The sequence below is a fragment of the Canis lupus genome, chromosome 9 (assembly GCF_048164855.1).
Source record: "Canis lupus baileyi chromosome 9, mCanLup2.hap1, whole genome shotgun sequence".
In the NCBI taxonomy this organism is placed as follows: Eukaryota; Metazoa; Chordata; class Mammalia; order Carnivora; family Canidae; genus Canis; species Canis lupus.
This window is the reverse complement of record NC_132846.1, coordinates 13,204,748-13,232,480: the sequence shown is the minus strand read 5'-3', so window position 1 is coordinate 13,232,480 and position 27,733 is coordinate 13,204,748. Positions and strand designations below refer to the sequence as shown.

General features: G+C 37.3%; 1 protein-coding gene across 11 annotated transcripts in view; it reads right to left on the bottom strand.

The window, feature by feature from the left end:
• AKAP6 (A-kinase anchoring protein 6) overlaps positions 1-27,733 on the bottom strand; it is a 568,763-nt gene that overhangs the window by 127,560 nt on the left and 413,470 nt on the right. For all 11 annotated transcript variants that reach the window (XM_072838209.1, XM_072838213.1, XM_072838216.1 and 8 more), the window contains one exon: positions 9,109-9,257. In XM_072838209.1, the coding sequence (XP_072694310.1) occupies positions 9,109-9,257 (149 nt within the window). The remainder of the gene's footprint in view (positions 1-9,108; positions 9,258-27,733) is intronic.

The window sequence follows — 27,733 nt, the reverse complement described above, 5'->3', positions numbered from 1 at the left end:
GCAGTAAAATCCAGGGTGATTATATCCCTTCTCAGGTGGTTAAAACCATTCAGTGTATCTTATTGCTTAATTAATTTAGAGAATCAAATTTGATCTTTAATCAAACAATATTTTAAATAGTGATATATTTGTCTTCATTTGTCAAAATCATTTCCCTTTGGCAATGCTTTATATATATCTGTATGTGTTTTTTCATACAAATATAAAGATGCTTCTTTTTCTTTTTTTTTTAAAGATTTTATTTATTTATTCATGAGAGTCACACACACACACACAGAGGCAGAGACACAGGCAGAGAGAGAAGCAGGCTCCATGCAGGGAGTCCGATGTGGGACTCGATCCCAGGTCTCCAGGATCACGCCCTGGGCCAAAGGCAGGTGCTCAACCACTGAGCCACCCAGGCGTCCCAGATGCTTCTTTTTCTGAAGGAAAATGGACTCACCTTTCCTGCCAAACTTTTGTCTATTTAAAGTTCACTTAGGGGGCACCTGGGTAGCTCAGTGGTTGAGTGTCTGCCTTTGGCTCAGGTCATGATCTCAGGGTCACGGGATCAAATCCCACATCAGGATCCCTACAGGGAGCCTGTTTCTCACTCAGCCTATGTCTCTGTCTCTCTCTCTGTGTGTCTCTCATAAATAAATAAATAAATAAATAAATAAATAAATAAATAAATAAAATCTTAAAAAAAAAAACAAAAGTTCATTTACTTCAATCTGTTGTGCTTGGGAATTATCTGTTTGTATTTCGGAGTAAATTTTATACCAAAACCTTGCATGGTAAGGGGTGAATTACTCATATATTCTTAGATACAGGGCGTAAACCTTGACTATGTCTCCATCTGCAGACATTGCTCGAATTTCCACATAGCCAGAGAAAGCCTGGCATGTGGCCAATGAGACTGAGATATCTTCTAGAACTTTACCACAGGAGCAGAAGTCCCTAAGAACTTGCTTGGTATTCCCTCCTGATCTCAGGAAGCAGAGTCAAAAAGAGCTCCATGCTCTTCTGCTTCAACAACATCAAATTAGTATTTATAGTAAACCTCAATACGCATACGTGCACGCACACACACACACACACACACACACCCTCCCTACACAGTTACTGTCTTGTGGTTGAGATTCTCACTTTTTCTCTATCAATGTACCTTTTATAACAGCTCAGATATTCCCTCCCCCCATAAATCTCTCTAATTAGGCAGACCTCCTAAGTATCCCCATAATACACTCTATCTTGAATTTTACCCACTGTTTCATAAGGATGTATCGGAGTTTATCTTTATACCTCCCTAGACTATAAAGTTTTTTGTATCTTTTCTATTCTAAGCATCTCATATCACTCCCTGCTACACAGTAGTTGCTCAATGCATATTTCACTCACTAATTTTTATATATCTATTACATTATAAATATTTCGGATATTTTCTTATCAATTATTGTATTTCTGGGTTACAAAGTATATATGGAGTTAGGAGGGTAGGAGGATGGGCAAAATAGGTGAAGGGAATTAAGAGGTACAAACTCCCATTTATAAAATAAATAAGTCACAGATGAAAAGTATAGCATATGGAATATGGTCAATAATATTGCAATAACATTGTATGGTAACAGGTGATAACTATACTTACTAGGATAAGCATTGCTTAGTGTGTAGAATTGCTGAATCACTATGTGGTGCATCTGAAACTAATACAGCATTGTATGTCAACTATACTTTGATAATAATTTTTTTAAATTTAAGAATATGAAGTAGACTGGGATAACTATGCCCATTTTACAGAGAGAGATATTGCATCTTGAGGAAGTTAAGTGTCCCAGTCGAGGTCACATAGCTAAAAAGCAGAAGAGTGCCAACCTGAATTAAGATCTTTAATTTTTAATCTAGTACACATTCTCTCCTCCTTTAAAAAATTAGACTACAGGGAATTCATGACTATCCCTAAAGGTAAATGTGATTTGTGTAGTTAAGAAGCTATATGAGCAGTCCTAATTCACTCTAATATCTGGGATCAGAAGCTTTTACCTGCAGCTTTGAAACAGAAAATAATAGGTGACTGTAGCTCTAAATTCCTGCCAGTCAGGGTACCACCTAGAATTCTCAATGACAGAATTTTTATTTTGGAAGACTTGCATAATATAGCAGGAAAGATTCCAACTGAAATCAAAATGTTTGGACTATCCATACTTTTTTCAAACAAGCATTCCTTAAAAATAACATTATGTCCACCTCGGTGGGGGAGCAGTTCACCATAGAGTCAGTTCCTACCTCTCTCAGCCTCTGCTACCCCATAGTTACCACATTGTCCTTGTTGATGGTTGAGGAGCCCAAAAATCCTAAGCTCCGGATCTGCTTCCTGGGCATTTCCACTTGAATATTCCACAGACATCAAAAGAACTATGACCCAAACACTCAACCTCCCTCCCCCCACTCCTGCAACTGCCTTTTCTTCCCCACCTCAGTGAAAGACATGTCCATTTGCCAAAGGGCACAAGCCTGAATCATGGAAGTCCATTCTTTTTTTTTTTTTCGGATTTTATTTATTTATTCGTGAGAGATGCAGAGAAAGAGGCAGAGACATAGGCAGAGGGAGAAGCAGGCTCCATACAGGGAGCTCCATGTAGGACTCGATCTGGGATCATGACCTAAGCCAAAGACAGATACTCAGTCACTTAGCCACCCAGGTGCCCCATGGAAGTCCATGTTTAAACTCCCCTTCCCTTAATGCCCCCTACCTACTTGGTGTCCAAGGCCTGTCTTCAACTTCCTTCTTTCAGTTCCATTAGAAACTTTCAGTTTCCATTGCTACTGTCCCAGGTCAGGCCCTATTTCTTATTTGGATGACTGGAATAGCATCTTAAATGAGCATTGCCTACTCTTGCCCATGCCAATCTATTCTTCACACCACTGCCAGAATATTGTTTCAAAACTGACATGCTGGGCAGCCTTTACTGGTTCTAGAGGTTTGTATACACTGCTGTCTCCATAGGAAGCATTCTCATTGCCATTTCTGACTCTGAGACATATTCCATGACACTTATGGAAGGTCTTCCTGATTTATATACATCTGCCACACACGGTGTCCCATTGTCTCTACATCTGTAGTACAGCCTGCACTTAATGGTTGTTCAACAAATATTCAATATAAATGACACAAAAGCCATTTGAATCCAAATCCTATTTCATTTTTTTTAAAGATTTTATTTATTTATTTGAGAGAAAGAGAGAGAGAGAGAGAGAGAGTCAGAGAGAGTACAGGCAGGGAATGGGAAAAGAGAGAAGCAGGGAGCCCGCTGAGCAGGAAGCCAATGCAAGGCTCCATCCTAGGACCCCAGGATTATGACCTGAACTGAAGGCAGACACTCAACCAACTGAGTCGCCCAGGCACCCCCCCAAATCCTCCTATTTTCTTTCTCCTCCCTGAACTAGCAATTAGAACTTCAGAGTAGTTCTTTTCTCTCTTTCTCATTCCCTCATCTGATGGGTCATCAGTTCTTTCTGGCTTTAGTCTCCAATCCTGTCTCCTGGATTCTCAGTTAATTTCTCGGTTAATTTCTAAACTAAAATCTTCATTGACAAAAGCAGTGTTTCTCAAACAGAAGCATCAGAATCATTTGGAGGGCTCATTAAACAAAGGTTGCTTGGTCCCCAGCTCTAGACTTCCCAATTTAGTTAAGCCCAGAGTGGGACTGAGAATTGGCATTTCTAACAAATTCCCAGGAGATGCTGATGCTGCTGGTCCAGAAAACACACTTTGAAGACCACTAGTGCAAAGATTCTCAACCAGAAATGAACGTTAGAGCAAATGAACATATTTATATCCTTGGCTCATGCCTGCCTCCCGAATCAGAATTTTCAGTGTGGGTGGGGGATGGCAGGCATTTCTCAGCTTAAAGGCTCCACAGGTGATTCTGATGCACTATCCTGGTTAACAACCATGAATTCAATGATTAACTTCAAGAGCTGGACTTCACCTTCTTCCCAAGCTTTATTTTTCACATATACCCAACTTTCTACCCTGCTTTCCAGTCATATGGAACCAGCAGGCAGTCTGATGATTCCAGATCTTTGCTCCCTCTCCCTGACCCCCACACCAATTTTAGCTACTCATTTATGTATTCATTCACTGAGCATCTAGCACATGCCAAGCACTGTAGCAGATACAGGGCAGAGTATGGTGAGCATGACAGATGTAGCTTTGCCTCATGGAGTCCACCCTGTTCCTCTGAGCTCCTCTAGCACCCTCTGCTTCAAATGCTGGCTTACTGTAACACTTCCTTGCTGTCAGTGTAAATTTCATGAATTTACATGGTCTGTCTTTGTAGGTGCTCAATAAACACTTGTTCAGATTAAATTGAAAAGCGCTTCCCCTGACCCAGCCTTCTTTCCCCCGCCCCTTTTTTTATTTGAGTATAGTTGACATACTATGTTACATTAGTTTCAGGCATACAACTTAGTGCTTTGACAGGTTTATACATTATGCTATGTTCACCATAAGTATCGCTAGTCATCTGTCCCATTACATCACTATTACTACAAATATCACTGATTATATTCCTTACATTCTGCTTTTTAAATCTTGTGATTTATTCTATAACTGGAGGCTTATATCTCCCTCTCTCCTTCACCCATTTTGCTTATCCCCTACCCTCTCCCATCTGTCAGCCATCAGTTTGTTTTCTGCATTTATCATTCTGATTCTGCTTTTTTGTTTGTTCATTTTTTAAGATTCTATTTATGAGTGGAATCTTATGGTATTTGTCTATCTCAGTCTGATTTATTTCCCTTAGCTAATACCCTCTAGGTCTATCCATGTTGTTTCAAATGGCCTTATCTCATCCTTTTCTGTGTAATATGACTATGTAATATTCCATTGTGTACATGTACCACATTTTCCTTATCTATTCATCTACCAATGGATATTTAGGTTGCTTCTGTGTCTTGGCTATTGTAAATAGCGCTGCAGTAAACACAGGCAAGAACATACAATGGGGAAAAGACAGTCTTTTCAATAAACAGATAGCTACATGCAAAAGAATAAAACTGGACTCTTTTTTTTTTTTTTTTTTTTAGAGAGAGAGAAAGAGTGAAAGGAGGAAAGAGGGGAGAGGGGGAGAGGGAGAGAGAGAATCTTAAGCAGGCTCCATACCAAGAGACTCTTAAGCCCCAGTGTGGGGCTTGATCTCACAACCCTGAGTTCATGATCTAAGCCAAAATCAAGAGTTGGATGCTTAACGGACTAAACCACGCAGGTGCCCCCAAACTGGACAAATTTCTAACAGCATACACAAAAATGAATCCAAAATGGATTAAAGACCTAGATGTAAGACCTGAAACCATAAAAATCCTAGAAGAAAACACAGGCAGGAAGTATTTCTCTGACATCAGCCATAACAACAATTTCTAGACATATCTCCTAAGGCAAGGAAACAAAAGCAAAAATAAACGACTGGGACTATATCAAAATAAAAAGCTTTACCATAGTAAAGGAAACCATCAAAAAAAAAAAGAAAAAAAAGACAACCTACTCAATAGGAGAAGATATTTGCAAATGATTTATCCAATAAAAAGTTAGCATCTAAAATATATAAGGAACTTACACAACACCAAAGAACCAAATAATTCAATTTAAAAAATGGGCAGAGGACCTAGACACATTTCCAAAGAAGACGTACAGATGGTCAACAGACACATGAAAAGATGCTCAACATCACTAACCAAGCATTCTTTCAAAAGTGGTCTCCACAGTCCTCTCTCTACTGTCTTTCCTGAGTTGCTCCAACTCTTCCCACTGCAGTCAGAATTGAGGTCTGCCTTCCATGAGCCACAGCCCCTACCCAGTAAAAGATTTCTAATTTAGCACTTTATTCCATGCTGCCTACAAACTGGCTTCTTTTACCAAACCGTGAGCCTCTCCTTTTTGCCCTTAATCTCTGCACTTCATATTAGTAATATTTGGCAAATTAATGAATTAAGTCAATTTTGTTTTCACTTAAGCTTACTTCCCAATGTTCTTGCCCAAACTTCCTTGTGGCTTTAATCAAATCTCCTTAAGACTCTTCAATTTCTCCAGAGTAGAAAAATGTCATAATTTAATTTCATACACTATGGAATACGCACAACATAGGATTTAGAGGAAAAAATGGTTATCAGGAGTCTGAATGAAATCCTCAGAGAAAAAGCAAAGCATGACTTGATGAACTGTCCACTGCATTCAGACCAAAGGCTCTGCATTGAGATCTTAGCTCCAATTTAGATAATCATCCTGGGCGTGCCAGTCACCTCACCTTTCTGCCTTCCAGTTCTATCATTTATAAACTGAACAAAAGACATGGTTTGTGATCGACAGTAAGTCTTGACAGCGAGTAGGATGCTACTTAATGAATTAAATAGCATCTTTAAAATTCAAAAAATGAAATCAGACAACCTCTTGATAGAAAAACGTGTCAGGAAGAAAGATGGTTACACTTTACAAAATATACAAAAGGTAAGTGTTCTTGACAAACTCTGCTCAGACTATCATGCCATTCACACAGTAGGCCTTCAGTGAATATTTACCAGGCAAAAGAAACCAAACAATTTGTAAATGTTTTCATGTAGATTGCCAGGAATCAAAAAGCACCAATCTGCTCCCATAAAGAATCATCGGTGATTCATGCATTGCATGTCCCTCCAGAAAGCCACGGTTTCCCACTTTGCAATGTAGAGCCAGTGCCAATGTCTCCCATAGGTAAACAACTCTGTTACTAGCATTCAGACAGCCTCACATACATTCAGGAAAATCTTTCCACCACACATATTCATGACTGTTAGACACACAGTTCATAGTTGTATATAAGCTCTGTTCTAGCATCTTGATGTCCAACTTTTTATCGAGCCAGAGAGGTGCAAATTCATTTCTAAGCAATATTGTGGTTATGTAAACTTCCTAGAAATTTAAGATCATCGTTCTACCTAACAGCTGAATCTTCCCTGGCATAGCCTGTACATTTTTTTTCAACCACGTACTCCTAGTATGCATGTAGACATGGGGAGGAAATAAAAATATATGAATTGTATCACCAGCTTAATTTTCTCTTTAGTGGATTGGATGTCTGTATATGGAATGAGGACCCTAGAAAGCCCACACTATTCCCACAGTTGCTTATTGGAAACAATGCTCATTCTACACAACAAAAGGAACAGTTAATGAAGTTTATGTATCATTGGAGCAGATAATTTTACAAGACTGTGTTCTTAAGGCTCCGGAATTAAGGATTTGACTGTGGGAGCAGGGAGTCTTGGGGGCAGGACACCCCAGATAACCTCACCCACATGCATTCCTCCAACAATGCTTTTCTGTATGTAAACAGAAAATAAAAAGGAGTATATGGTTTTTGTCCCTAGTATTAAATAGCTGCCTTTTCTTCAGCACACTCTTAAATTTCTGCACAATGCACAGCCTTCAGCACCCCAAGGAACATAAACAAAGGATATCAGGCAAGTTCACCTACTCCCACTTTATAGAACAATGCTTGTTGTTAACTAAGCAATTCCCAGGGCAAATTTATGATTTGTGGAACCCAGAGTAAGTACTCAGGTTGGGTCCTTGGAATCTGAGGTCAGAAGCACGTGGTGCCCGCTCAGTCCTTGGGGCTTTTAGAAAACATGAAAATGTGACCTAAAGTTTGTGCTTGCATCTACACCAAAGACTATTTAGGCATTGAGAGGAACTAAAGCACGATAAAGCCTCAAAACAGCTTATTGTTCTTGCTCCAAGATTTAACCTTTTCTTTGTTATTTGCTGCTACTCTTTTCTTCTTCTAAATACTTATGAATGTCTACTGAGTCATCTAAGATAAATCAGATATGTTCATAATGTGTCTATGTATAAAATAGTCTAGCAAGGGCAGCAAATTTATATAGATTTGAAAATCTGAAATTTGAAAACTTGAAAAGTCCATTGCCATTTCCTAAGCAGAATTAGAACTCTTATCCTTTCCCTGGATTCCTAGACCCTGGGTTTTATCACAAGACAGAATTTATAATCAGTACTTAATTTATCCCCAAATATCTGTAACTATAAGCACTTAAAATATAAGTGCAAATAAGTGCATGAAAGGATTTCTTTCCTCCTGACTTTTCAGGGAATATTTTGACTACAGTTACATGCCATAGGTTTATATAACGCTTATTAACATGTAATGGAACTTGGGGGAATGATTTCTTCCCTTTATCATAAGTCTGGCTCAAGTATAAAAGTGAAATAGATTATTGTTTCCATTTTTGTGAGTATACTTATTATTAAGTCATTAAAATAATGAAATAATTAAATTTAATTAGTACTCTTTTACTCTTTGGTAATTATTTATAAAATAATAGAATTGAGCCAGAAAAGACAGAAAAAGAAAAAATACACACACAATATTTAAATAACTTTAAAGTCATTTGAAAATATCTGGATGTATGAGTTAATTATTTAATAGTATGGGTAGTTAGTATAAGGCAAATGGAGCCATATGTCTCAGGCTGAATGAAATTGTTGATGGGTCACTGAACTTGTTCGGTCCTTTCACGTACGATAGACAATTCTAGGGCTAGTCTGTTATTCCAATTGACTTTATGTGAAGCCAACTGGCTAACCCAGGGTCTCTAAAGGATTATTAAACAGCTATGTTTTCAGGAAAATTATGTTCTACCAGATTTCCAGTGAGGTTTTGATATTTAAAATTCCTTGGATAGACTTTGAAATAAATGGCAAAGTTTAAAAAGGGGGAGAAACACTGAAAAAACATTTACAAAGAAGAAAGACCAACACCATGGGCACGCCGCAGTCACACATCACTCCTACCATCTCTGCTTCAAAACGGAAATTTGAAACTAGTAAAAAAGGCTGTTTTGGAAAAAAAAATGACAACAGAGTTAGGAAGTTCTGGGGTAAATGACAAGGGCAGATAAAATCCACAGCCTCCCATTCTCACATAAATGGAACAGAACACAGATGCCTACTCTCCTGAGCTTCTCCTGATATGCCCACTAAGGAGGAAATGCTTGCTGAACACCCGGTAGGGGAGAATCATTGAAAAAATCGAGATTGGTGACAGTAAAACAACAAAAAGAAGAGCTCCCTACCCATTGCCTCCCACTGAATGAACTTTTGACATATCAGCAAACTCTTCTTTCCTCTTGCTGCTGCTGGTGTACTGCTCGCTGTACAGCTTGAGGGACATCTGCTCAACAGCATCTCTTTGTGCTTCCAGGTAGCAGAGTTGAACCTCAGCCTGGAGAGAGAAACAAAGAGGGATTGCTGTTTTAATCCTCAAGGAATGCATTTCAAGTGAGGTGTAACAACGCAAAGAATGGGAATTGTTCACATCATTATACTGCTCCTTTTCGGGCTGGATTTAATGGGATCAGCTGGGCATATTACAGAATTATATTTTAGATCTGAATCCTATAAGTCCCTCCTTAAAATATGACCTGAATAAATGAACTCTCAGAAGACTCAGTAAATATCACAAAATATCCCTGAGATCATGATACTGTATGATGAGATTTTACATAAAAATTCTGTGAAATTCCTTAATAATATTCTTCTTCATATTGCCACATATGTAACATTTATTTTTTAAAGATCTCCCTCCAACCCATACATTTGCGTGGACACAGATTCTGAACGTTTCTCATTATCTTCCCTGAGAAGAATAAAAAAACCCGAGTACTAATTCTAATACATCTTCAATAGTGACAACAGACTTCTTTGATTACATTTTGAGGGGTTCTCTGTGTTATCATCTTAAGTTTAAAATAGAAGGAAGGAATAGTGATTTTGCTTACATGTTGGGTTGAATTGTTATATCCTTCATAGTTACTTGGGGCTTACTGTAGTAAAGAGAGGTAGTAAGTTCACCATGCTGTTTTCTATCAAACCAAGGCTAAAAGAATGCTGAATAATATTTGGCATGGAAATGTATTGAATAGATGCTTTATTTATTGCAGCTGTTATGATCCCTGTGGCTTTAGGGTTCCCCAGAACACCAGATGAGACCAGGAATGCTTGCCCACGGTAAAGGGAGGGGAAATGCTGAGTTCCTGTGCACTGTAGGCCAAAGCAGCTCTTATTTTCTTTTGGCCTACTTCACTAAATCCAAGCACGTCCGTTAACATTTCTGATAAGCCTTAAAGCTGCTACTTCTTTCTAATTTAATTACATATTGTGTTAAAGACAGTTCTGGGTCAGCTGTTGGGTAGTTGCCAGAATTCTGTAATAGTTAAGAAAAGCCAAGTCAGACATGACCTTCTACTTTTTGTGAGCCAACCAAGGCCTTTTGCATGATCCCTGGCTTTATAGACTTGACCATGGAAGAAGAAGAAGAAGAAGAAGAAGAAGAAGAAGAAGAAGAAGAAGAAGAAGAAGAAGAAGAAATAAAATAAAATAAAATAAAATAAAATAAAATAAAATAAAATAACAAAACCAGAGGTATAAAGTGGCAGCTGCTTAAAAGAGCAAATCAGGACTCTGTAAATGAAATGGGCAGTTTATGAAGTGTAAGATCTCAAACCATTCTGGAGTTCCTTTGTTGTTGCTTTCTACAATTTCTAATTCTGAACAGTCTAGACTACGGAGGAGAAACTTTAAAAAAAAATGCTCAAATTACTATATTCTTATTGAAGTTTCGGAAATCAGTTAAAAACTGTAATCTGTATGTTGGTTCATGTGAATTTTTTTTGCCCAAACTAACTGGTAACTGAGAGTCAAAGAACTTAAAAGCAATAATCCTCCCCAATGCCCCTCCTCAAGGCTGTAGGGATAACGAGGAGATCATCCCACACCAAGTATTCTAGTGGAAACCCCATTCAAATTGTGTAACTCCACCATTAGGGATCAAGAGGCATGTCTGATCCCTAGAGGTTCCCATATATTTTTAACCGCCCTAAGGCAACAAGCTGGACCACACTTTGTTCTGGATAATGACCTCACAAATGTATATGTCACTGGTCACAAAAAGAGTCATTGAGAGTGAGATCGGCTTAATTTAGATATCACTACTATGAAAAAATAGTTGGACCTCATCCCTTTGAGATCCTCTGCCATTTCTGTGTACAAAGGGACACACCTCTCATATGACAGAGATACATGGAAAAGAGTTTAGAGAACAATGCTGAGTGCAACTTGGAGGATAATTAGTCACCTTATGAAAATGTTTGAAATGTTGCAATGTAAGACTTTTATTGCACAATATCTCACAGGCATTTGACATAGGAAACTTCCCTGGACTAACAAAGAGATGAGTTAGATGGCCCAAGTCTTTCCTATCGATCTCTATTTCTCTCTCTGCTTTCAGTGATTCATTCCTAAACGTGATGATAAAAATAGAACCAAAGTAGCTCCTTCTGCTAAGGTTGAATGGCTTTGCCAGTCTAAATCTCTCTGCAGATCGGTTAAATTTTTCTCATACTATATCTTAGTCCAAAGATGAATTTTTAGGAGGAAGATTTGAAGAAAATACACTTCTAAAAAAAATAGTAACATTAGATGTCTGATTAAAAGGATTTTATTTATTAGCATTTATGATAATACTGGACACTTTTGGACTATATTTTACAAATGGTAGCTCAGCTTGATTAAATAACATTCTTGATGTGCTATCAACAGAATTTGGCAACTTACTCTTTAAGGTAAATAAAAAGGAGCATGAGAGAATAGACCCTGTGACAGATCAACCTGTTTCTTCCTGGTCACTGAGAGCCCCATGATGCCACCAATGGGAGTAGGTGTATAAAAAAAGCAATATGGATGGATGAAACAGATGAGTTAGATTTGAGTCTTTGGGTTTGAGTACTGGTGAAATAGCCAAAACAAGATGTTCAGTAAACACGTGAAAATACCAAGTTGGACATATAAAACTGGAAGCAACGGTTGACATTAGGATGTGAGATGAGAAAGTGATGGACCAGAAAGAAGATCAGTTCTTACTTATTCTACTCAAGGTCTGTATTACCCTTTGGCTGACCTAATGTGATGGATTCTCAATCATTCTCCCTCTTTCCTTCTCCACCATCTCCAATCTGTTTTACAGATGGCTCATTGATTGATTTCTGAATCATAGCTGAGATCACTGGTTGTTGTTGCTTCAGGGCTTAATTCTGGACTGCTTTTCTTTATTTATACTATTTTCCATTACTTTCAGTGCAGTCTATACAGGTATGGCTTCCAATCTTCTCCTCTGAGCTCCACATTTACATATCTAACCAACCACCTGACATTGCCACTTAGATTTACTTTAGGCACAAGTATTCAAAACAGAACTCTCTCTTCTCATTCTCACCACATCCCTCAGAATTTTCTGTACGTATATCTCTCCTTTCAAACAAATGGCACCATGTGTTGCTCAGGTCAGAAAACTGAAAGTCATCCTTAACTCCTTTTATTTCCCACAGACATTTACTCTCTAAATTCCATTGATTCCTCTTCCAGAATGTCTCTCTTGTCTGTCTGCCCAATCTGATTCCTGCCAGCTTAGTCCAAGCCTTTGTCTCCTCTCCCCTGCAGTACAATTATCTTCTAACATGCATCTCTCTTCACCCATTCCTACCTCTCCAATCTCCCCTTACAGTTTCCACAGTCGTCTTTTTTTTTAAACTTTTTTTTTTAATTTTTATTTATTTATGTTAGTCACACACACAGAGAGAGAGAGAGGCAGAGACACAGGCAGAGGGAGAAGCAGGCTCCATGCACCGGGAGCCCGACGTGGGATTCGATCCCGGGTCTTGAGGATCGCGCCCTAGGCCAAAGGCAGGCACCAAACCGCAGCGCCACCCAGGGATCCCAACACAGTCGTTTTTATAAAACATAAGTTGGTTGCATACTGAATTCAGATCAAGGCAAAAACAAAACAAAACAAAACAAAACAAAACAAAACAAAAAAACCCCAAAACTTCTTCCATGCCCCAAGAGGTTTGGTTCCTGCCTACCTCAGATGTCATTTTTCTACTTGTCTCTTGCTTAATCACCATGCCCCTGTCATCCTTGCCTACTTTCAGGTTCTTTAAACAACTCTTTCCTGTCTCAGGAAATATTCCTTTGCACATATTGTTCTCTTTCTCTGGAACATTCTCTTACTAAGCTCTTCTCGTCCTTCAGCTCTTAGTTGACATTTTTTTCTCTCATAGAGGCCTACCCTGACTACCCTATCAAAGGTAGATTCATTCTATTTTTTTCTCTTTTGTTTTTTTTTTTTAATTTTATTTTTTATTTTTTTTTTATTTTTTATTTTTTTCTCTTTTGGAACAGTGTTAATCTCCTTCCCAGCAAATAACAGTTTAAACTTCTTGTGTTTACTGGTTTATGCTTTTTTCTGTCTCCATCTCCAGACTCCAAGCTCCATAATGAAGCTGTGTCTGTCTCCTTTGCTATTTTGTATTCCCCACAACTTGGCAGTATCTGGAAAATGAGAGGGGCTCAGTAAATAACTGCTGAATAAATGAATTGTACATTCATCTATCCATCCATTTATTCCTCATACGTTCATTGGACCATTCTCAGGTGTCCACCTGAGACTGCAGGGACTGCACCGGGGACTGTGGATACAAAGAATGATAAAGAAGGGACCACAGTATAGTGGAGGAAGGAATGATGCCAACAGAGAGCTACAAGTATTCCACATGAGATGCATATGGGGGGAGGATGGGACTTGAAAAAATAACTAATTGTCTGCAAGTGAGGAACGGGCAATAAAAGCTTGAGAGAGGTGCCATTTGTTTTGTTTTGTTTTGTTTTTAAAGATTTTATTTATTTATTTGACAGAAAAAAAGATAGAGAGAACACAAACAGGGGAAGCAGGAAAAGGAGAAGCAGGCTCCCCACCAAGCAGGGAGGCCTGCACAGGACTTGATCCCAGGACTCTAGGATCATGACCTGAGCTGAAGGCAAGACGCTTAACCAACTGAGCCACCCAGGTTCCCTGAGAGATGGCATTTGAACCAGATCTGGGAGTATGAGTATGATTTTGCCAGGTGAAGAAGCAGGTAAATATCTTTATAGGCAGAGTAACTTGTCTGTTCAAAGACCTAGAGTTGTGAAAGGATGTGGCATGTTCAGAGAACAGTGGCTGGAGCTTTGGGGGCATTTGGATGGAGAGTCTAACAGTGAAGGGTATTGGCTGTAGAGGATGTCAGATTAGGGAATTTGGATGCTATCCAACAATATGCCAGTAGAAGATGTCATTGTTTCTGTGAAAGCCCTCATCTTTTTCCATCTTTCTTTTTCTGTCATGGCAAGAGAGTCATCTGATGTATTTAGTCCAAATATGCTCATAAAGAACCTACCTCCTGATAGACTTTTAGAACACTGCATTGAGAAGAGAATCAAGTTTCCATCAGGCCAGTGTCCCAAATAAGTGCTGAAGAGGTTCTAGTAACTTGTACCTCTAGTACACCTTTAACATAATGTTATTGACTGAGTACCCTCCTCCCTGCCAAGTCATATTTTGAATCCTTTACCCCTAATGTGACTATATTTGGAGATAAGGTCTTTAAGGAAGGAATTAAGATTAAATTAGGTCCCAAGGGTGAGGCCCTGATCCAATAGGAATGGTGTTTTTATAAGATGAAGAGTATTCACACAGAGAAAAGACTGTGTGGGGTCACAGGGAGAAGGTGGACGACTCCAAGCCAAGCTGCGATGCCTCACCAAAACCCAAACCTGCCAACATCTTGATCTGGGATTTTCAGCCTCCAGAACTGTGAGAAGTAAATTTCTGTTATTCAAGCCACCCAGTCTGTGGTATTTTGTTACTGTCATCCTAGCAGACTAATACACATAATAAAGTTGGAAACATTGACTTTTCATCTGAAGTTGAGTATTATTCCTTTGCTGCTTATCATTAATAGTATGTTTCCCACTTTGTTTTATAAGCATCTAGAGCCTAAGTCACTAGGGACACTCCTCTTCAGATTCAGACTACAAATTAATACCTTAATCAGAACAGAAGACACAGTGTGCTAAAATATTTTATTTAAATTTGGCTTTGTATGTGGTGATCCAAATTCAATAACCTTCTTTGGGGCCTGAAGAAAATTACTCAACCACATACTTCCCCCTGATATTGTATCTAATAACCAAATAGCTAATCCATGATAAATTTGAGGGGTCAAATTCCCTAACAGCCTTACAGGATTAAACACAAGATCACTTTTATAATCACATATAGACATATCCCATACCCTTGCCCTAAAGAGAATAAGACCTAAATAGTTAAGAAATGTCAATTATTTCATTATCACTGCATGTCCCAGCATCCTTTGCTGGATTAAGTATACTGAGAATGTTAAAAGTAATTTCTCTCTTTTTTAACTCATGCTGTTAGGTCTACCTGCACATTCATACTGTACTTCATAGCTTCTCACCGTAGCTACCTGCCTACTTGCATCTGGGTCCACATCCTCTTCCATCCCTCCTGTTTCTGTGGAAATTTTCCATATTTCTATCTAAAATCAATCCCTACTTGTGCACCAGACCTCCTCTTATCTACATAAAGATTATCACCTCAGCAGTAAATTGCCCTTCTTTCCCACATTAAGTTTTCCTCTCCTCGGTATTATTCTCATCAGCATAAGCACATCAGCCAGAAAAATGCTGTTGCTTTCCCCTTGGTGAGGAGAAAAAAGAAGAAGAAGAAAAAGAAGAAATAATCCCCAGACACCACTGACACTAATCTGTCCTCTGGCCAAAGCCCCATTTCTCTGTTATAGCAAAATCACTTCTATATATGCTCTATGTCCAATTCTGTTCCTATTTTCTCTTGAACACACTCCAATCAGGCTTTTGTTCACATTCTCCATGCCAATGGTAAGTCCTGAGTCCTGTCTTCATCCTATCTTGGCCTGCTCCGGCAGGGCTGGTAGGCATGCTATGCTCTAAGGGCACTTGGCCTTGTTTGCATGACAGCTAGTCCCTAACCTCCCTCAGGTCTTCACAGAAATGTCATCTTCTCATTCAGGTCCCTTTCTGATCTCCTGCTTAAAAATTCAATTCACACCCACCACCCTGCAATCCCTATACTCCTTCATACATGCTTACTCTATCTAGCCAAAAGATGGTATTTATATTGTATTGTCCATCTTCCCCCAGTGGATTAGAAGCCTCATGAGGGCAGGACTTTATTCTATGTTTGCTGCTGTATCAATACCACATTGCACAGCACAGGGCATAGGACAGGCACTCTATAAAAATTGGTTGAATAAATTAACTGAGTTTGAAAATCTGAAATGGTTTAAAATGTACAAAGAAATAAAACAGATTGTTTGAAGGCTGCAGCCTCAGCTTGATTTCTGAAACTGTTGGCTTCATTCTCACTTAGAAAGGAGACTATTTTTTCTTTGACAAAAGAAAATTATTGAAATACATAACTTCTCTAGGAGAAAAAGGGAGAAAATCTTCTTTAATTCAAGAATCATTTGATAATGTTTTATTCAGCTAACAGTGATCTTATATGCCATATATTATATTAGAAACTCACCACAACAATCACACACCTATAGAATGAAAACTTTAGCTATTGTCTTCAGTGGTAATCTTCACAATACACTTCAAAACAAGTTTTAATCTTCTGGGTAGGAATTTGTTTTAGCTCAATAAAATCCAATTTCTCATTTTAAAAAAGAAGAGTCATTTAAACTTTTGAAGGAGACATTAACAATGCCAGTTTGTTTTTGTAAGAGTCCCTGGTTACTTAGAAAGATCCTTTACATAATGGCAGGGGGATGAGAGAGAGAGAGAGAGAGAGGATTATATTTTTCCCAGCAATAATTTTGTCTCTTGGAAATATATTTCCACTTTCACTACACAGAATTTTCTTAACCTTTAATGTGGTATCTCTAAGCACATGCCTTTTTCTCTTCCTGATATATTTATTATGACCTCTCTTTCTCCCTTCCCCCATTGTATCCCTTTCATGCAACTGGCCCAGATGGCCCCTTCTTCTGGAAGCACCTACAGGTCTCAAGACCCCATGGGCCCTGACAAGGACTCCCAGGGTTGGTGAGAATCTACACTTGTAAATCTCTATGATTTTGTTTGGTAGAGTTCCCCATACTCCAGGATTTAGAGCTATCACCTTTACATTGAGACTGTTATTTTCACCCCTCAAGATCCTGCTTATTTTATGCATTTTTGCTTTTGTCATCATTGTAGGTGGTTCATAATTTCCTAAAATAACTCACCTTTGGGACTAAATTCAAAGTGCATCTCCTTTGAGGAGGGTGTGAGATATCAGTATAGATGAATCCTGAACTTACCTCCTGTCATGAACACAACAAATATACAGCTAGATATAAAACAATTCCATCTGGAAAGGACCCAGCAGCTAACTGAACAGCACTTCCACAGTAAAGGATAAAAGGGTCACATTGAGAAGAGGAGGATAGGCAGAGACACAGTCTGAAAAGAAATCTCACCTCAGATGCCATGACCCACAGTCAAGAGGGATCTTATAATATGAAGCTTAGCCCTGAGGAGCAAGGGGTTTTGACACCCCAATCCTTGGGAACTGCAATGGAAAGATGAGCCCCTAAAGTGTTTGGCCTTGAAAACCAATGGGACTTCCTTCTAGGAGAACTACAGGGATATATGGAATATAAAATCTACTCTTAAGGGCTCATTCACAGGCCCAGTAGCCTAGGGATGCAACAGTTTGAAAGGCACCTACACCATAAGTGAAGGAAACCCATTTGTTAATATTAAACTGTCTACCAGAAAGGCAGGAAACTGTTTGGATTCTCTCTGAGGCAAAGGCACTAATGGGCACCACTTTTGCATTCTGCTTCTGTCTCACTGGTGTTGGTCCTATGCAGGGATATTTTCATATCACTTCCTAGCCTGCTAGCTCTGGTGGGAGTAATCACCCCCAGGAGCTGAGGCCATGCCCTACTATACCATGGCTGGGCTGGCTGAACACCTAGCCCCAAATACCACAGTCATAAGCCCTCAGGCACCATGGTGGGGCTGACTGAGTACTCTCCCCCAATGTCTTCAAACTTCACTCCACCCCACCATATCCGGTTGGAACATGCAACCCACACAGGGGATACTCCTTGAATACCTGGCTCTAGTGGCTAAGGGGAGTTTATTTCTGGTTCCCACAGGTCTGAAACAATTGAAGAGATAGTCTTTGACAGGCTACCACCCTCAGGGCACTACACAAACACCAGACTACAATACGCCTGCAGTCTTCATGTAAAAACAGGCCTATTTTCTTGTCCTGGAGCTTCAGACCTGAGGGGAAGATTTTAGATTTTTCTGTACATCAGAGGCTAATGGAAGTACCCAAAAAAAACATGGGTGGGAAGAAACAATAATTTCATCCTCCTTTGTTCTCACCACAGCTTTCTGATACCTCCCAGAAAGGTGCTTATACACATATCTAAAGCCATATCAGCAACTGTTGCCCAGGGATACCTCCAGACCTCTGGGTCTAGAAGTCAGCAGGGTTTATGATTGCAGACCCACAGATTGTAGATATTTAAATACCTTAAAAGATAATTCTTGAAGACCTGGCTTACAATTATCCTAAAACTAGGCACTGTCTTAGATCCCTCCCTTTGGAACCCTGAGAGGTTTTGGCACACCCTCAGTAGCAGGGAACTATCAACAACGAATCAGTCTACTTAGATAATTACAAGAGTCTGAGAAAAAAAACAAAAGCTAGAGCAAGGTTGATCAATAAGTTCCATCACCTATACAAGGCCATTCCTTCAAGACTTGGAGATGTAGCTCTTTCATCTAATACATAGAAACAAAAACAGAGAGTTGAGAAAAACAAAGAGACACAGGAATATGTTCCAAGTTAAAGAACAAGACAAAACCTCAGAAAAAGACCTTAATGAAATAAGTAATCTACCTAATAAAGAGTTCAAAGTAATGGTCATAATGATGTTTAATGAACTTGAAAGAATGAATGAACACAGTAAGAACTTCAACAGAGATAGAAAACATAAGAGAGTACCAAACAGAACTCACATTGCTGAATAACACAACAGCTGAATGAAAAAATACACTAGATGAGTTGAACATACTAGAAGAACTAGAAGAGAGGATTAGTGACCTGGAATACAGGGCGGTGGAACTCACCCAAATAGAACAGCAAAAAGAAAAAGAGAATTTTAAAAAGTGAAAAAAAACTTATGAGACCTGTGGGAAAACATCAAAAGGAATAGCATCAGTATTATAGATGGAGAAGAGAGAGAGAGAAAGGGGTAGAAAAGCTATTTAAAGAAATAATGGTTGAAAACTTCCTTAACTTAGAGAAGGAAATAGACATTCAGGTCCAGGAAGCATAGAGAATTCCAAACAAGTTGAACCAAAAAGATTTATACCAAGACAGATTGAAATTAAAATGCCAAAAGTTAAAGAGAGAATACTTAAGAGCAACAGGAGAAAAACAACTTGCTACATACAAGGGAGCCCCCATAAGGCTATCAGCTGATTTTTCAGCCAAAACTTTTCAGGCCAGAAGGGAGTGGCATGATATATTCAAACTGCTAAAAGGAAAAAACTTCAAACCAAGAATATTCTAGAAAAGGCACTAACTAGTAACAAGAATACATGTGCAAGAGGGATCCCTGTGTGGCTCAGCGGTTTAGCACCTGCCTTTGGCCCAGAGTATGATCCTGGGGTCCCAGGATCGAGTCCCACATCAGGCTCCTGCATGGGGCCTGCTTCTCCCTCTGCCTGTGTCTCTGCCTCTCTCTGTGTGTGTGTCTCTCATGAATAAATAAATAAAATCTTAAAAAAAAAAGAAAAAAAGAAAACATGTGCAAGTTAAACTCTCACTGGTAAAAGCACATATATTGTAAAGGTTGTAGATTACTACTTATAAGGCTATAAGAAGGTTAAAGCACAAATGTAGTAAAATTAACTATAACCATAATAATTACTTAAGGGATACATGACATTAAAAGATGTAAAGTAGGACATCAGAAACAGAACACATTGTGGAGGGGAGTAAAATGGTAGACTTGTCAGAATGTGCTCAAACTTAAGATGCTATCAATTTAAAAGACTGTTGTATACATAGGGTATTACATGTGAATCTCATGATAACTACAAAGCCAAAATCTACAATAGATACACAAAAGATAATGAGAAAAGAATCTAAACATAACATTAAAGAAAATCACCAAACTACAACAGTAGAAAGGAACAGAGAGAAACTACAAAATCAAAAAAATGGTAATACATATATACCTATTGATAATTATTTTTAAAATAAGTGGGTTAAATTTTCCAGTCAAAAGCATAGAGTGGCTAAATGAATAAAAAGAATAAGATCCATCTATATGTTGCCTACAAGTCACTCACTTCAGGTCTAAGCATATACACAGACAGAAACTAAAGGGCTGAAGAAAGATATCCCATGCAAATATAAATTAAAAGAAAGATGGTGCCTCTAAATCTATTCAGAAAAAATAGATAAAGCAAAGATTGTAATAAAAGGCAAAGAAGGCCATTATATAATGACAGAGGGATCAATCCAACAAGAGGATATAGCATTTGTAAATATTTATGTACCAAACATAGGAGCTCTTAAATATATAAAGCAAATATTAAAAGACCTAAAGAAGGAAACTGACAACAATAAAATAATAATAGGGGACTTTTAATACCCCTTACATCAATGGACAGATCATCCAGACAGAAAATCAATATGGAAATATCAGTCTTAAATGACACATTAGACCAGATGGACTTAATAGATATACACAGAATTTTCCATGCAAAAGCAGAATACACACTTTTCTCTAGTGTGCAAGGAACATTCTCCAGGACTGATCATATGTTAGGCCACGAAACAAGTCTTAACAAATTTAAGAACTCAAATCTTATCAAGCACATTTTCTGACCGCAGTAGTACAGAAAAAGAAGTTAGTTACAGGAAGAAAACTGGAAAAATCACAGATATGTACAGATCAAGCAACATTCTACTGAACAACTAATGGGTCAACAAAAAAAATCAAAGAAATAAAAAAATACCTGGAGACAAATGAAAATGAAAATACAAGATACCCAAATCTTTGGGATGCAGCAAAAGCAGTTCTGAGGGAAGTTTACAGCAATACAGGCCTACCTCAAGAAACAAACAAAAAAAGAATCTCAAATAAACAATCTAACTCTACATCTAAAAAGAAGAACAAATGCAAATCAAAGTTAATAAAAAGAAGGAAATAATAAAGATCAGAGTGGAAATAAATGAAATAGAGACTAAAAAGTCAGTAGAAAAGGTCAATGAAACTAAGAGATGGTTCTTGGAAAAGATAAACAAAAATGACAAACTTTTAGCTAGACTCACCAAGAAAAAAGAAAGAGGGCTCAAATAAATAAAACCAGAAATTAAATAGAAAAAGTTACATTTGATACGACAGAAACACAAAGAATTATAAGAGACTACTATGTGCAACTATACCACAACAAATTGGACAACCTAGAAGGGATGGATGAATTCCCAGAAACGTACAATTTTCTAAGACCGAATCACAAAAAAATAGAAAATCCGGACAGGCCTATTACTAGAAAGGAGATTAACTCGGTAACCAAAATCTCCCAACAAAGAAAAGTCTAGGACCAAAGGGCTTCACTGGTGAATTCTTCCAAATACTCAAAGAAGATTTAATACCTATTGTTCTTAAACTCTTCCAGAAAAGATGAAAAGGATGGAGAGCTCCCAAAATCATTTTACGAGGTTAGCATTACCCTGATACCAAAACTGGATAAGGAAGCCACACACACACACACACATACACCCCCACACACACAAGGAAAGAGAAAATCATAGGCAAATATCCCTAATGAACATAAATGCAAAAATCCTCTACACATATTAGCAAATTAATTTCAACAATACATCAAAAGGATCATACAACATGATCAAGTGGGATTTATTCCAAGGATGCAAGATAGTTCAACATTCATGAATTAATCAATGTGACATACCACATTAACAAAATGAAGGTTAAAATCATAAGATTATTATCTCAACAGGTCTCAATAGGAAAAACATTTGACAAATGTAGCATCTATTTATGATTTAAAAAAAAAACAACAAAAACTCTTGGGGTGCCTGAGTGGTTTAGTCAGATAAATGTCTGCTTTCAGCTCAGGTTACTATTCCAGGGTGCTGGGATCAAGCCCTGTACTGGGCTCCCTGCTGAGCCCTCCCTGTCTCCCTCTACCTCCCCAACCCCCACTAGTGCTCTCCCTCTCTCAAATAAACGAATAATAATAATAAAAAAAAACTCTCAAAGTTGCTATACAGGGAAAACACCTCAATATGATACAGGCCATATATGGATATATGGCAAACCTACAGGTAGCATCATATTCAATGGATAAAAGCTGAAAGATTATCTTCTAAGATCAGGAACACAACAAGCATGCCTAGTCTCCCCACTTTTATTCAACATAGTATTGGAAGTCCAAGACACAGCAAGTAGGCCAAAAAAAAAAAAAAGAAATAAAAAAGAAAAAGAAATAAAAAGTATCCAAATTGAAAAGGAAGCAGTAAAACTCACAATTTGCAGATCATATGACACTAGATATAAAAAAAAAAAAAAAAAAAAAAAAAAAAGAAAAAAAAAAAACCTAGAGACTTTACCAAAAAAAAAAAAAAAAAAAAAAAAACCCTTTTAGGACTAATAAATGAACTTAGTAAAGGTGCAGGATACAAATTCAATATACAAAACCATGTTGTTTCAACATACTAATAATGAACTATAAGAAAGAGAAATTAAGCAAACAATCTCAGTTACAATTATATAAAAAAGGATAGAATATCTAAGAATAAATTTAACCAAAGAAGTGAAAGACCTGTCCAGTGAAAAAAGAAACTGAAGAAGATACAAATAAATGGAAGAAGATACAAATAAATGGAAACGTATTCTGTGCCCAGGGATTGAAAGAATTCACATTGTTAAACTGTCCATACTACCAAAGCAATCTATAGATGCACTGAAATTCCTATCAAAATTTCAATGGCATTTTTCACAGAAGTAGAATAAATAATTCTGAAATTAGTATGGAACCACAAAAGATCCTGAATAGCCAAATTAATCTTCAGAGAGAAGAACAAAGCTGGAAGTATCAACACTCTCTGATTTCAAACTATGAAATAAAGTTATAGTAATCAAAACTTGGTATAGACACACAGACAGACACATAGATCAATGGAATAGAATAGAGATCCCAGAAAGGAATCCATACATTTATGATCAATTAATTATTGACAGAGGAGGCAAGAATATACAATGCGGAAAAGACAGTATCTTTAATAAACGGTATTGGGAAAACTGTACAGCCACATGCAAAAGAATGAAAGTAGACCACTATTTTGTATAATTCACAACAGTTAACTCAAATGAATTAAACACTTGAATGTAAGACCCCAAATCATAAAACTCTCAGAGGAAAATGTAGGTGGTGAGGTCCTTGACATTGGTCTTAGCAATGTGGGTCCTTTTTTTGTTTTTGCTTTTGGTTTTTGGATATGACTCCAAAGGCAAGGAAAATAAAAGCAAAACTAAACAAATGGGACCACATCAAAATAGAGAGATCCTATATATGTAGCAAAGAAAACCATCAAATGAAAATGAAAAGGCAACCTACTGAATGGGAGAAGTTATTTTCAAATCATACATCCAATAAAGGATTTATATCCAAAATATATAAAGAACTCATACAACTCAACAACAGCAACAAACAAACAAAAACAATTTAAAAATGGTCAGATAATCTGAACAGACATTTTCCCAAAGAGGACATACAGCCAGCCAATAGGCAGGTGATGTTCAACATCACTGATTATTAAGGAAATGCAAATTAAAACCACAAAGAGACATCATCTTACACTCGTTAGGATGGACAACACAAGAAATAACAAATATTGGAGAGGATGTGGAGAAAAGGGAACCCTCATACACTTGGTGAGAACTTAAATTGGTGTAGCCATTATGGAAAACAGTATGCAGATTTCTCAAAAAATTAATAATAAAACTACCATATGATCCAGCAATTCTGCTTCTGGGCATTTATCCATAGAATACAAAAACACAAATTTGAAAAGATACATCCATACCTGTGTTCACAGTAGCATTATTTACAACAGCCAAGATATAGAAACAACCTAAGTGCTCATTAAAAGATGAATGGATAAAGATGACATGGAATATATATAAATAAGGGACTACTATTCAGCCATAAAAAATAATGAAATCTTGCCTCTTGAGACAATATGGATGGGCTTTGAAAGTATTATGAAAGGGACATAAGTCAGACAGAAGACAAATACCTTATGATTTCACTTACATGTGGAATCTAAAGAGCAAGTGAACAAAACAAAACAAAAGCAAACCCATAGATACAGAGAACAGGCTGGTGGTTATCAGAGTAGAAGGCGGCAGTGGGATGAGTGCAAGGGACAAAGGGCCACAACTGTATGGTGATGGATGGTAAGTAGACTTATGGTGGTGATCATGTAGTGTATACAAACATAGCATGATTTTGTATACCTGAAATCTACCTAATGTTATATACCAATTTTACCTCAATAAAAAAAGGTGCATTTCCCTTGCATAGAAATGAACTCTCTAAAGCTATCTATGATTAGCTACATTCTGGCTAAACACAAATAAAATTTGGCATTACAATGGATGAGAATCTCGTATTGTTTTTCAGTCCTGTGTGTATGACCAAGTGGAGTAGCAAAGCTTCCTTCTCCTACAGAGTTGGCACAGAGAATTGGAGGACTAAGGAGCAATGCACTTTTTTATAGTAAAATTGATTAAGGGCCCTCATTTATTCATCTGACAAATATATCTTGACAGGGTTATGTTAAGATATTGTGCAAGTTACCAATCTGGGTCAGACACAGTGCCTGACTTCAGGGAACCTATAACAAAGAATTACAGAAAAATTATACTTAAATAATAGGAGCTAAAATCTTCACCTAAGGATAAAACTATTACTACACTTCAAAAATGTTGACAAACAGTAAGTTTGTTAGAATGTTCTTTTTATCGATGGATAAGAGTTATAAAAAAAATTTAAAAATATTAACATTTTCCCATTGTTAATAAAAATAATAAAAATTAAATATATAGCAAATATTTAATAAGTGTCTCCAAGCTAGTTGAATATTATACTCAAAAAGACTACTGTATATACTAATCATGGTATATTAGGATATAAAACTCCTATGACCATATTGGCAGCTCCAGAAAACCTAGCCTGAGGTTCCCAAGGTTTATTTGTATTTATATTCATGGATGCATGGACAATCAAATCAGACAACTGCAAAAGATAACCGATCTAAGTGAAAAATAATATACTTATATCTTTAAAAGGTCATCTTTATTTCTATTGACTTGATGCTGTTTGCAAGTCATTAAAAACATTCATGATAATGTTAAGGAAATTCCATTTCAAAGCCATATCCTTAATAACATTTGTTAAACGGTAAGCATTTAAACAAAGTGGAAAAATTAACATGAATGCTAATTTCAGTATTTATTCTGCATTTATTTGGATGTAAAGAAAAATGTCTTCTTCCTCCACTTTAATGAAAGGGGAGATGCTTATTAAAAACACCACCACCACCACCTGCACCTAACAAACACAAAGAACAAATATATCACACAACTGCATTTGTGGAGAGCCTCATCCACCACCATCCTCCTCTTTATAATGCAAGTAGTTAAAATCATTAAAAATTCAGCATTTTATGTCATGAGCTACGGTGGGAAGGGAGTGTGATTACACAGTGTGGACTGGAGGGGATGATTAGAATTTCGATGTCTCTCCATTACTGTTTCCTTAGCAAATCTCTGCACAATGACACAGGCATCAAGTCTGTGTTTATATTCTACGGCTGCACCCTTGTTCCCATCTTCCAAATTCCACTACAGCAAATCCTTATTTACTTTCTGGCAGAAACTAAAAATTAAAGATGTATAATGTGAAGATACAATCTTAGCTTCTCTTGCCCTGCAGGACTGGCAGTTCCTTCCCAAGTACAATTATGCTGGCAAATGCTGCTATTAACTCTGTGACTACAACGCAAGCTCTAGTTCCTTTGAAATTCTATAAAATAGTTGTCCTTAGATGGTGATAGAAAGGAAGGAATGAAGCAGGAACAACAAGAATTACTTTACATACTAATAATAACAATTTAGTTATCAAAACAGAGCTGAACAAGTGTGTCTTTATACTGTTCTTTTAAAAATTTAGCCTCCTAGGGTTCTAATAATCAGGGCCTATGGTTCAGGAATGCACGGTAGCACTCAGCTCAGTGCCTATATCCTCATTTCAAAGAGAATCATTCAAACCGACATCCACCCTGTCAAGAATCTCGACTTTGAGCTGCTAATGTAGAATAAAAATCAATATAAATTTTGATCATTTGATGAATATTTACTTCTTTCTTTGGTGTTTGGGGATTTAGAATTGAAAAGTGCTGAATCAAGTCATTTTATTTTTTTGTGTTTGTGCCAACACCAATTTACTACCCTCCAGAAAGTTCCTGAACAAGATGTCTCAGGTGGCATGCATGTTGGTTTTTCCTGTCAATCATAACTGTATGTCAGTAGGGAACCATAATCATTTCCCTTTCATACTCTTAGTGTTCCAAAAAGGAATATTTTCATTACTTTCCTGGAAAAGGTAAACTTTCTCATTTAGACACACTATTGTAAGCCTGGGTGTCTGTTGTTTTTGGCATTCAGCTGAGCCTAAATTGATACAATCTATTAAAAGTTAAACACTTTATCTTAGGCTCCAAGGGTCGTGCACAATAAGTAGAGTTTACAAATGGATTCCTCTATAAGCAACATTCAGTATCACCCCCAAGACAAAGAGCTTTTATAGAAGCTTCCATCTTCTTCCATATGTTTTCTGAAAAATAACAAGAAAATACCAACTGACTGCTCTAATCAGCAGAATGACTTCACAGTAAAGACTTTACACTTTTCTTTATAAATAAGACAAAAAATGCACTACAGACAAATGACTCTTAAAGAATGTGGCAATTAAAATGTGATTCGAGTGTATGTCTAGTTACATGAATAGAGCAGCATGCCACCATTTTTATTATGATACTTTGAAATATATATAACAAAAGCTTACTATTCTTGCAGAATGTTTCCATAGTGATTTTTAAAAGAATGGTCTTTCCCAACTTGAAAAAGACTAATTGCAAGCACCAAAAAGGTAAGCTATTCTCATTAAAAAAAAAACAAACAAAACAAAAACCTCACATATGACATAACGGCAGACTATTCAATATTAAGGAAACATTTTTGATGGTTCCTCATAAATTAAATAAAAATGGCAGCAGCTGCCTCTCCCAAGGATGATATAGCCCTGGACAATCACTAGATATTATGTAGACAGATGTTTTAAATAAAATAAGTATTTAGATTGCTAGATACCTTGCTATATATGAAGACAATTATAGGATGTCTTTGTTAAATTACATTTTTCATTTTTGTGAGGGGAAAAAAGAATTGTCCTGGAAACAGTACCGACAGGAAATGATCCTATATCTAAAACAGCTGGAGACTGTAACTAATATAAATTTACTTGAAAATAAAAATGCTGTGTGTCTCTGGAGACATGCAGTAACATGCCATAAAAACAGATGAGAATATAAAAGTATTTAAAAGGAGGGAAAATACATTGTATCTAGATATTATATTGAGATTTGATTCACTG